Source organism: Schistocerca serialis, chromosome 7, assembly GCF_023864345.2.
Source record: "Schistocerca serialis cubense isolate TAMUIC-IGC-003099 chromosome 7, iqSchSeri2.2, whole genome shotgun sequence".
NCBI classification, from domain to species: domain Eukaryota; kingdom Metazoa; phylum Arthropoda; class Insecta; order Orthoptera; family Acrididae; genus Schistocerca; species Schistocerca serialis.
This window is the reverse complement of record NC_064644.1, coordinates 470,873,191-470,885,289: the sequence shown is the minus strand read 5'-3', so window position 1 is coordinate 470,885,289 and position 12,099 is coordinate 470,873,191. Positions and strand designations below refer to the sequence as shown.

The window sequence follows — 12,099 nt, the reverse complement described above, 5'->3', positions numbered from 1 at the left end:
CTGCCATTTCTGCGCATGCAATCTAATCATGCATGCACGAGGCTTTGGAACTCTACATTGGGAACACTCGGCCGATTTTGATATCATTGACTCAGTCACGACGTGCTTGTCTGCTGATTTGCACACCGGCATCTGGCACAACAAGTAATCAGAATTACTGAAGCAAGCATGTCGCTCGTATAAATCAGGGTTATGTACATTTCACTGCCACCCATCCCTCCAGATGGAACAGTCCTTTCTTTTCCTTTCCCACATCAGAACCACCTCCTTCCCATTCCTAGCCTTTCACTGGTAGCCACGCCTAAAGTACTCAGTTTGCTCTCCGTCAAATCCGTCATGGCAGCAATATATCAGCACCAGACACCCATTCTAAGACTTTCCTACACGCTGCTCTCCGGATTACGTACTCTCCACCCTCCCAAAGTCCCTATACTGCTGTTACATGTCCCCCTCAAGAAATTCACAACGTTTAACTATCAACGTTTTCATCTTTCAGTCCATCAATTTTCAAACTACAAACATATAAACATATATTTCACTAGTATTTTAGACCTTTCAACATTGCAGCCCAGTCAGCAATCGTGATAATCTAATATATAAGAAACTATCAGCCTCGATTGCGGTAATGAAACCAACCTTTATCTAGGTTTCAGCCCAAGTAATTGAGCCTTCTTCAGACGCTATACCTGATTCTATAATATATCTACGAGGGCACGGTCTACAAATAAAGGCTGTTTCAGTTTTTATTTCTAGACCAAGTCCTCGTAGACGTATTATAGAATCAGGTACATCTTCTGAAGAAGGCTCAATTACTTGGGCTGAAACTTAGGTAAAGGTTGATTTCATTACCGTAATCGAGGCTGATAGTTTCCTATATATATATTTCACTAATATTTTAAAAATTCTTGCATCTGGCTTTGGTCGGCTACAGAGCAGGTGCGATTCAAACACTAACAGTCCATCCAATGCCGATGCTGTGCCTCAAGGGAGAAATAACTATATATATATATATATATATATATATATATATATATATATATATATATATATATATATATATATATATATATATATATATATACAAGGGTTGGAACTTAAATAGTGGCAACTATTTATTCACAATAGATACAAAAGAGTTACATGTTTGTACCTGTTACTGTCCTTCAAAGTAGTCACCAGCGTTGTGTAGAACCCGTTGCCAGCGATGTGGAAGGCGTAGTATACCGTTAGCAGAGTCTATTCTGTTGATGGTGCATATGGAGCGGTCTAAAATTATGGCGATTCTCCTGTACGACTGTGATGGTGTTATCCTAACGCATTACGTTCCTCCACGGCAGACCGTCAATGCACAGTATTATTGTTCGTTTTTGGAGCATCACCTGCGATCAGCTATGCGAAAGAAGCATCGACACTTTCTGAGCAACCCACCCATCATTTTGCTCGACAGTGCGCGGGCGCGTACAGCGCAAGCTGCGGCTGCTTTGTTCGGTCAATGGGACTGGGAAGTACTGTACCGTCCACCATACTCCCCGGACTTAAGTTCTTGTGACTTTGATTTGGTTCCGAAGATGAAGGAACCACTTCGTGGCATTAGCTTCAGACCTGTTCCAGAGATTCGACAGGCAGTAGACCGCTCCATTCGCACCATCAACAGAACAGGCTGTGCTAACGGTATACTACGCCTTCCACATCGCTGGCAACGGGTTCTACACAACGCTGGTGACTACTCTGAAGGACAGTAACAGGTGCAAACATGTAACTCTTTTGTATCGGTTGTGAATAAATAGTTGCCACTGCTTAAGTTCCAACCATTATACAGGGCTATTACAAATGATTGAAGCGATTTCATAAATTCACTGTAGCTCCATTCATTGACATATGGTCACGACACACTACAGATACGTAGAAAAACTCAAAGTTTTGTTCGGCTGAAGCCGCACTTCGGGTTTCTGCCGCCAGAGCGCTCGAGAGCGCAGTGAGACAAAATGGCGACAGGAGTCGAGAAAGCGTATGTCGTGCTTGAAATGCACTCACATCAGTCAGTCATAACAGTGCGACACTTCAGGACGAAGTTCAACAAAGATCCACCAACTGCTAACTCCATTCGGCGATGGTATGCGCAGTTTAAAGCTTCTGGATGCCTCTGTACGGGGAAATCAACGGGTCGGCCTGCAGTGAGCGAAGAAACGGTTGAACGCGTGCGGGCAAGTTTCGCGCGTAGCCGCGGAAGTCGACGAATAAAGCAAGCAGGGAGCTAAACGTACCACAGCCGACAGTTTGGAAAATCTTACGGAAAAGGCTAAAGCAGAAGCCTTACCGTTTACAATTGCTACAAGCCCTGACACCCGATGACAAAGTCAAACGCTTTGAATTTTCGGCGCGGTTGCAACAGCACATGGAAGAGGATGCGTTCAGTGTGAAACTTGTTTTCAGTGATGAAGCAACATTTTTTCTTAATGGTAAAGTGAACAGACACAATGTGCGAATCTGGGCGGTAGAGAATCCTCACGCATTCGTGCAGCAAATTCGCAATTCACCAAAAGTTAACGTGTTTTGTGCAATTTCACGGTTTAAAGTTTACGGCCCCTTTTTCTTCTGCGAAAAAAAGTTACAGGACACGTGTATCTGGACATGCTGGAAAATTGGTTCATGCCACAACTGGAGACCGACGGCGCCGACTCCATCTTTCAACAGGATGGTGCTCCACCGTACTTCCATCATGATGTTCGGCATTTCTTAGACAGGAGATTGGAAAACCGATGGATCGGTCGTGGTGGGGATCATGATCAGCAATTCATGTCATGGCCTCCACGCTCTCCCGACTTAACCCCATGCGATTTCTTTCTGTGGGGTTATGTGAAAGATTCAGTGTTTAAACCTCCTCTACCAAGAAACGTGCCAGAACTGCGAGCTCGCATCAACGATGCTTTCGAACTCATTGATGGGGACATGCTGCGCCGAGTGTGGGAGGAACTTGATTATCGGCTTGATGTCTGCCGAATCACTAAAGGGGCACATATCGAACATTTGTGAATGCCTAAAAAAACTTTTTGAGTTTATGTATGTGTGTGCAACGCATTGTGAAAATATCTCAAATAATAAAGTTATTGTAGAGCTGTGAAATCGCTTCAATTTTTTGTAATAACCCTGTATATATATATATATATATATATATATATATATATATATATATATAGGGTTATTACAAATATATATATATAGAGAGAGAAACAACAAAGGCAGGTTGTAAGACTACAGAAATATGTTCCCATTAAATAATGTAGGCGTTAAATTACATTCAGTTTCCATCTGACGATGGCATATTAAGCTGAAAGCCAGTTCATAAGCAAATAAATAATATTTGCTGAACATCAGGCATAGTTTCCTTTTTAAAATGAACTCTAGGTTACTTACATCAAACATAAATTGTTATACGTTTTTCTAACATTTTTACTGTAGGCTACTGTTGCATTTGTCTTTGTAATGATTAGCGGTTTCATTAAAATTTTGCACACCTTCAGAGCCATTACAGTTGCAGCGCAACCCGCCAGTTTTATGTGCCATGCAAGGCCTCTGTGAGTTACTTTTTGTGCCTTACACCCCTCGCCCGCATATAATACGTTATCGCATCACCCTGCCCAACCTCGATTCTCGTCTCCGCACGCTCCGTTGCCACTGAAATGGCAGTCCAGGGGATAGGGGAGGAGGAAGAAGGAGAACTCGTCGAACGAATCGAGTTGCTTGACCTTTGTCGACATTTCTGGTAGCCTCCCTCCTCCGCTCGATCAATTTTCCACGGGTCGCCGTTGAGCTTCCCCCGGGAACATCTTGCCTTTCTGGTCCAAGGGGGTGTAATTCGCTAGAATGTCTTTTAGAGCTGCGGGTCGTCTTAAGTTTTTGTCCTCAAGAACGCACCCTTCCTGCTTCATCACGTTAGAGAGAGGCCGAGGGAATCTGCGAGATGTCTCATGTGGAGGGATCGCAACCTTGTCACTGAATTTTCTTAAGGAAAAAGACACACGTGGTACACTTGGAAATCGCATTAAACGGCGGAGGGCGACGAGTCAGACACGTTGGTCCACGGCAGCGTAGCTCCAAACATCCGTCTACATCAACACTGTCTGCGCAGAAACGGGAAATCGCTAGGGGTGGTGTACCATTCTGAGCACGCGCTGAAATCGAGATGTTTCCGATGCAATAACGTATGGCTGGCGTGCTGCAGCTGACACGCATTGTGCGAATGGGCACGGCCGGTACCGGCTTTTGTTATTTATGGAGATTAATTATTTACTGACAATGCAGTAATTGCATTATGCGAGCCATCTCGCGTGACGGGACACGGACAAACGGCTGCGTCGGTTGTGTGTATATTGTGTGTGATCTGGAATTACACACGACTGACTGACTGTTGTGATGCATGAAGATCGGCTTCGATAGCGAAGCCGGTGGGGCGTGCACAACGCCTAAATAGGATATAAAGGTCAAAAATCCGTCACTCATTGCACTGGAGCACACATTTTCCAGAGGATAAATGTTGCTGGTTCCAAAAAAGGCATCAGTTTTTTCCCCATTCTGCTGTAGGTTTCGAGGCATAGAGCATATGGTGAATACCACTGTTCATTCCACACCCGCTTAAGTAATCTACAAGCAAATGTAGAGTGTGTGGTGGAGGGTGCTTCGAACGAATATTTTCGATGTAACTGAGCGATGGAGAGGTGATTTCTCTGTATTCCCCCGTATGCGTCCCGATCTGTTACCTTATTCTTATAATCGCTACGCAAGGTATATGTGGCGGCAGCAGAATTTCGCAGTGCCTTCTCCAAATACACCCTCTCTACATTTACACAACTGCATCCCCTCTTTCCCCTAAAAGATTTGAATTTACGTTTCCCGAGTACCCCTGTTAAACTTCGTGGGGGCTATATCGACCTGTCATGATCCTATCAGCACGGCTGCTGTTATGACCTCCCGATATGAACTCCAAAAGTTGGAGCATTAGTCTAGATTTTTTCAAAGAACGTCATGTATGAGATTTTCTTTACAGGTACTATGGCCTTTCCCGGTATCTTGCAAAGAATTTTATGTGGTTCGCCTCCCCTGCTACTGGTTTTATGTGTACGCACCATTTCATATCATTTATACTGCCTGACAAAAAGTGAAGCGCCTAGAAGACATGGTCGGATGTCAATGCAACTTGGCACACGTACACACCGTCGGCGGATACGTAAACGATTGGAGATGCAATTCTCTGTAACAGGTAGACAGGCCACCAGAGTGCATTAGTGTTGTTTGTTTTTAGTGTTATTGCCGAGTCTGGTATGATATACACAGAAGAGCCAAAGAAACTGGTACACCTGCCTATTATCGCGCACGGCCGCGAGCACGCAGAAATGCAGCAACACGATGTGGATGAACGCGTAGTGATGGAGAGAACTAACATCATGAATCCTGCAAGGCTGTCCATCTGTAAGAGTAAGAGGGGATGGAGATCTCTTCTAAACAGCACGTTGCAAGGCATCCCAGATATGCTCAATAATGATCATGTCTGGGTAGTACAGTAGCCGGCGGAAGTGTTTAAACTCAGAAGAGTGTTTCTGGAGCCACTCTGTAGCAGTTCTGGATGTGTGAGGTGTCGCGTTGTCCTGCTGGAATTTCCCAAGTCCATCGGAACGCGCAATGGACATGAATGGATGCTTACGTACGTATTACCTGTCAGAGTCATATCTAGTCGTATTAGGAGTCCTATATCAGTCCAACTGTATATGCTCCACACCATTACGGAGCCTCCACCAGCATGAACAGTCCCCTGCTGACATGCAGGGTTCATGGATTCATGCTGATGTCTCCATACCCGTACATCAGATCGACACAATTTGAAACGAGACCCGTCCGACCAGGCAACATGTTTCCAATCATCAACAGTCCAATTTCGGTGTTGACGGGACCAGGCGAAGAGTAAAGCTTTGTGTCGTGCAGTCATCAAGGGTACATGAGTGGGCCTCCGGCTCCGAAAGCCGATGTCGTTAAATGGTTCGCACGCTGACACTTTTGATGGCTCAGCATTGAAATCTGCAGCAATTTGCGGAAGGGTTGCACTCATGTCGCGCTAACGAGTCTCTTAGTGGTCGTTGGTCCCGTTCTCGCATGGTCTTTTTCCGGCCGCAACGATGTCGGAGACTTGATTTTTTTACCGAACTGCTGAGATTCACCGGACACTCGTGAAACGGTCGCACTGGAAAATATCCACTTCATCGTTGCTCGCAGATGCTGTGTCCCATCACTCTTGCGCCGACTATAACATCACGTTCAAATCTTGATAAGCTGCCATTGCAGCAGCAGGAACTGTTCTCACAACTGAACCAGACACTTGTTGTCTTATATAGGCTTTGCCGATCGCAGCGCCGTATTCTGGATGTTTACATATCTCTGTATTTAAATACGTATGCCTATACCAGTTTCTTTCGCGCTTCAATGTATAAGGAGCGTGAACAGCGTCAGACGTTGACTGATTGCTGTGGGGTAGACGGAGATTCCACATACTCCTGCAATCAACATGTGACAGAATTTGAAAGGAGCATTATTGTGGGTCTCCACTTGGCCGGTTGTCGAATCGTGCAATATCCCGATTTATGCGACGTTCGGCCCGATGTTGGACAGCATGGGGACGAGAGAGCACGTGTGACCACCAAAAGGAAGGATCGCCGTATTGTGCACCCGGCATGTCGTAAGCCTGCCATCTGAGAACAAGTAATCAACCCCCTCTAACATTCAGCATCCCCACAGCATAAGTCGCAGAGCAGCAGCAACCGGACTAGGATATTACCGTCCCATGCGTAGCTACCACAAGACAAATGGTGCTATTTGGAGAGCTGCTGTGACCGAAAAGCAGTGACTGCTGATGAAAGATGTCGCAGTGTTCAGCGAAGAATGGCGTTTCAGCTATACCCCGCACGACTATCATGGGCGAGTGTGGTGGCTTCGGAGGACCCATCCTTCCAGTGTTTTGCAGAGGCAAGGTCGCATTACTCCTGGAGGGCTGGAGTGGGGGCCATTGAGTGTGACATTAGGTCACGGTTGTGGTGACAGACGGAACTCTGGCAGTACAACTCCACGTCACAGGCATTATGCGTCCTCACGTGTTACCTCATATGCGACACTATCATGGTGCCATTTTTCAACAGGAAAATGCTCCACATGGCACGTGATGTTGAGGTATTATCGTGACCAACAAGATCTCTAGATCTGTTTGTGGTAGAATGTGTGTCATCAATTCGGACGTCCAACTCCAAATCAGTGCCGGTGAACATGATGACAAGGACCAGTTACAACAGCCTAAGGATACAACGGCTTTGCCGGCCGATGTGGTCGAGCGGTTCTAGGCGCTTCAGTCTGGAACCGCACGACCATAACGGTCGCAGGTTCGAATCCTGCCTCGGGCATGGATGTGTGTGATGTCCTTAGGTTAGTTAGGTTTAAGTAGTTCTAAGTTCTAGGGGACTTATGACCTCAGATGTTAAGTCCCATAGTGCTCAGAGCATTTGAACCATTTGATACAACGGCTTTACGACACACTTCCCAAACGAAACAGTGCATGCATCCAGAGCAGAGGGGAAGAAACGCCTTACTGGTAAGTAGGCTCATTCTGCCAAGTCCTTTGTAAATTTGACCCGGTCTTATAATCACTGAAATAACATCACAGACACTCTCAACCCGTGAAGTTTCAAATAGTGTCCTTCTACCCTTTAAGTGCTTCACTATTTTTGTTAGGCTGCGTGTTTATACGAGGGCTGGATCTTTAATAGTGGCAACTATTTATTTACAGTTCTTACAAAATAGATACGCGTTTCAAAGTTTTACTGACCTTCAAATTAGTCACCAGCATTGTGTATAACCCGTTGCCAGCGATGTGGAAGTTGTAGGATACTCATAGCAGTGACATTTGTGTTGACAATTGGATCTGCGCAGTTTATTGCCCGACGAATTTGTAGCCGCGAATGCTGTGAAGTGTTTTCTTCAGTTTAGAAATCAAGTTGAACTTACGAGGGCTTAAGTCAGGGGAATGCAAGAAGTGGTATAGCACTTAGCAGCCCCGACAGCCAAACAAATCAGTAACAGCTCTGTCTCTAAGCGGCTCTTATGTTGTGTTCCAAAAATGAACAGCATAGAGACAGAAGTGATGACACTTTCTGCAGGACCTGATCATCATTTTGCAGGACAATGCTCAAGCACGTACAGTGCAGGCTATTACTGTTGAAGAGAAGGGAGAGTCCATCCCCATGTCTCACTTCAGTTTTTATCTCGAAGCTTTCTGAGGTCTCACCTCTAAATTTGGCCTTGGAATGGGTGTTGGTCAATGTGCCCAGAATGAGTCGGCAGGTTTTGTTGTCTAGTCCTAGCTCCTGGAGTATTTTGTTAAGCATTTCTCTATCAACGCAGTCGTAGGCCTTCCTCAAATCAACAAAGATGACGACCACCGTTCGCTTCCTCGTCTTGGAGTATGCCAGTGCAGTTATAAGGTTGAGGATCTGTTCAACACAGGATCGAGTCTTCCTGAAGCCTTCCTGATATTCTCCCAGTTTACTATCCACTTGATCTTATGCCTTTGTTAGTAACGCCTTGGAGACAATCTTGTTTGTTACTGAGATAAGAGAAATTCTAAGGCAGTTGTTCAGATGAGTAAAGTCTCCCTTTTTGTGAAGCGTATGGACCAGAGCCGTGTTCCAGTCAGGTGGCAATTTCTCTGTTTCCCAAATGTCCTGGATGATCTCTGTGAGCTTACCCACGGCGTTGCTGCCAGCACATTTCCAGAGTTCAGCAACGATGGAGTCCTCTCCAGCTGCCTTTTTATCCTTTAGAAATTGAATGATTTGTCCAACTTCTTCCAATGAAGGAAGCTGTGAGTCCGGGTTTGGTGTGGTTTGTTTGTAGTTGAAGTGTTCGCTGGGTGGATCACAGTTGAGTAGGTTTTTAAAGTTCTGAGCTAAGAGGTGGCAGTTGTCCTTGTTGCTAAAAACCAGTTTGCCCTGCGAGTCTCTGAAATGGAGGCTTGAGGGATTGTATTTTCTGAGTGTCTGCTTGAAGGTTCTGTAGAAATCTCTTTAGTTATTCTTAGCTAACCTCTCTTCGACTTGGTTTAGTTGGTTTTGTGTGGAGGTCCGTTTGGTTCCTCGAATTACCTTAGCGGCAAGCCTTCTCTGTTCCAAAAAGTTCTCCCAATTTTTCATGGTTTTCTTACAATTCCACCTACTTCAGAGTGTATGTCTTTGGGTTCAAAAAATGGCTCTGAGCACTATGGGACTCAACTGCTGTGGTCATCAGTCCCCTAGAACTTAGAACTACTTAAACCTAACTAACCTAAGGACAGCACACACATCCATGCCCGAGGCAGGATTCGAACCTGCGACCGCAGCAGTCGCACGGTTCCGGACTGCGCGCCTAGAACCGCGAGACCACCGCGACCGGCTCTGTCTTTGGGCTTTTGCGTTGTCACAGTCTTCATTCCACCACGGATGCTTACTTCTTCTCGTGAGGGGGCGAGTTCATTGGCCGTCTTCACAAGAGTCTCCTTCAGTTGCTCTTTCTACGTATATTTGTCACTGTTTATCAGGATTTCAAAGTTCCTGATCCGTGTGCTTAGTTTTATATCATGCGTATGGCAGGTACATTTGTTTTGCACGAGTTTAGTCTACAAGATGAAGCTCTATATTTGCCTGTTCATTAATGCAACAGTACTCCTGGCTTAAACTTATTAAAACTTCAGAAACTTTCAATGTATATCGCGTTGCGCGTGCGAAAAGCACTACTATTATCACTAAAATTTCCGAGTCAGATATTGTCATCATGGAGTCATGCCTGAAAAGTGTCTGAAAATCGGTGTAAAACTAGTTTCATAATTTTAATTGAACATTTGGCGTAATTTTTTTAAGACTGCGGTAGGCTTTCAAGATGAAGAAGAACATAACTAATGCTTGCAGTTGACCTTGTCCGATCATTGGTTACTCATTTACAAATATTCATTTTGCGGCGGTTTAGCGCCTGTATGATGTTTGGGCAGCTTGTGTAGCAAAGGTGGCCATATGACTTTGGTCGCCGGGCGACGCACTGTACCTTGCAGTATCGGCTGAAGGGCTCTCGCGACATTCGTTCGGAAGTCCAGTCTCCTTCTGGAGCGCAGTGTACGTCGATCGTGATGCTGTGTTCGTAGGCGCGCAGAACTCGCTGCACTTCGGTCTCTTGGAAGGCGTCCGTCAAGTCCGCCAGCGAAAAAGTGCCATCCTGCAAGCACAAAGTCCAATTGTTACTCACTTAACAAATATACGAGGTGTGGCTAGAAAAAAACCGGACTAGTACTGGTGAAACAATAAAACGAATGCAATAAGGCTGAAAGTCGAGTGGCCTGTCACGTGACTCTCGCTCCGCCTACTGCTCGAGTTTCATCTGCCTCCTGCACTCAGTCTGCCCGTGGCGTCTGTTTTAAGTAGTTGAAGTTTTGTCTGTGCGTCGGAAAATGTTGAGTGTACAGAAAGAACAGCGTGTTAACATCAAATTTTGTTTCAAACTAGGAAAATCTGCAACTGAAACGTTTATAATGTTACAACAAGTGTACGGCGATGATTGTTTATCGCGAACACAAGTGTTTGAGTGGTTTAAACGATTTAAAGATGGCCGCGAAGACACCAGTGATGACACTCGCACTGGCAGACCATTGTCAGCAAAAACTGATGCAAACATTAAAAAAATCGGTAAACTTGTTCGACAAGATCGCCGTTTAACAATCAAAGCAGTGTCTGAGTTAACAGGAGTTGACAAGGAAAGTGTTAGGCAGATTCTTCATGAAAGTTTCAACATGAACAAAGTGTGTTCAAAAATGGTTCCAAAGTGTCTCACAATTGAACAGAAGGAACGCCGAAGAATGATTTGTTCTGACATCCTGGAAAACATTGAAAGTGATCCCACATTCTTACAAAATGTTATTACTTGCGATGAATCGTGGTTTTTTACTTACGATCCCGAAACTAAACGCCAATCGATGCATTGGAAAACTCCTGGTTCTCCACGACAAAAAAAAGCACGAATGTCAAAATCGAAATTCAAGGCAATGATGATTGTTTTTTTTTGACATCAAAGGGATTGTGCACATTGATTGGGTACCAGAGGGACAAACAGTGAATCAGCATTACTACATTAGCGTCCTGGCTACCCTACGTGAGCGAGTACGGAGAAAACGGAACGATTTGTGGAGAAAAAAGTCATGGATCCTTCACCAAGACACTGCCCCAGCTCACAGTGCGTTGTCAGTGAAGACGTTTTTGGCAAAACACAACATTCCCATCTTAGATCATCCACCCTACTCACCTGATTTGGCCCCCTGTGACTTTTTTCTTTTCCCTAAAGTCAAGTCAGCTTTGAAAGGAACTAGATTTGAGACTGTTGAAGCAGTAAAAGAAAAATCGACGGAAGTAATGTATGGACTTACCGAAAATGATCTGCAGCATCGCTATGAACAGTGGAAAATTCGTATGGAGCGATGTAGAGACCGAGGAGGAGAGTACATTGAAGGAGATAACATGAAATTGTAAATAATTGTAAATAAATGTTTTTTCCAGCATCAGTCCGGTTTTTTTCTAGCCGCACCTCGTATAGCTCGTATTACAACTCACTGTCGACAAGATGCATTAATTGCTTGGGAAGAAAATAAAACAATATTTGGTGTTATTGACGTTTAAATCACAGGCTAAAACTATATTCTGTAATAACAGCGACTGAGTTTTGGTTTGAAGTGATGATAAAAGTAGTTGAAATGATTGTCAAATATGTGTGATAATCTTTGCTTAATTTTGGTCGCAACAGCTGCGCATGACATTTAAATGGCCTCAAGTAATTACATCGAATGAAAATTTCACTACTTTCCGCCATATCTGTTAACTCTCCTGTGTATCTGGACATTCGAAACTGCTGTATGGCGGACACGATACTTATAAAGGACCTACTACATGGGCAATGTAGCTTAGTACTTCGGACGATGGTTGCTGATGGATCGAAATTAAAAATTTAAAATTTTGTCTTAATCTACTCATTCGAAGGTATAATTTTACGTTA

General features: G+C 44.5%; 1 protein-coding gene across 1 annotated transcript in view; it reads right to left on the bottom strand.

Moving 5' to 3' along the window:
- Positions 1 to 12,099, bottom strand: part of LOC126413151 (microtubule-associated protein futsch) — a gene marked incomplete at its 5' end in the record, with an annotated part of 139,074 nt that overhangs the window by 65,593 nt on the left and 61,382 nt on the right. The window contains one exon of the mRNA XM_050083045.1: positions 10,108 to 10,275. Coding sequence (XP_049939002.1) covers positions 10,108 to 10,275 — 168 coding nt within the window. The remainder of the gene's footprint in view (positions 1 to 10,107; positions 10,276 to 12,099) is intronic.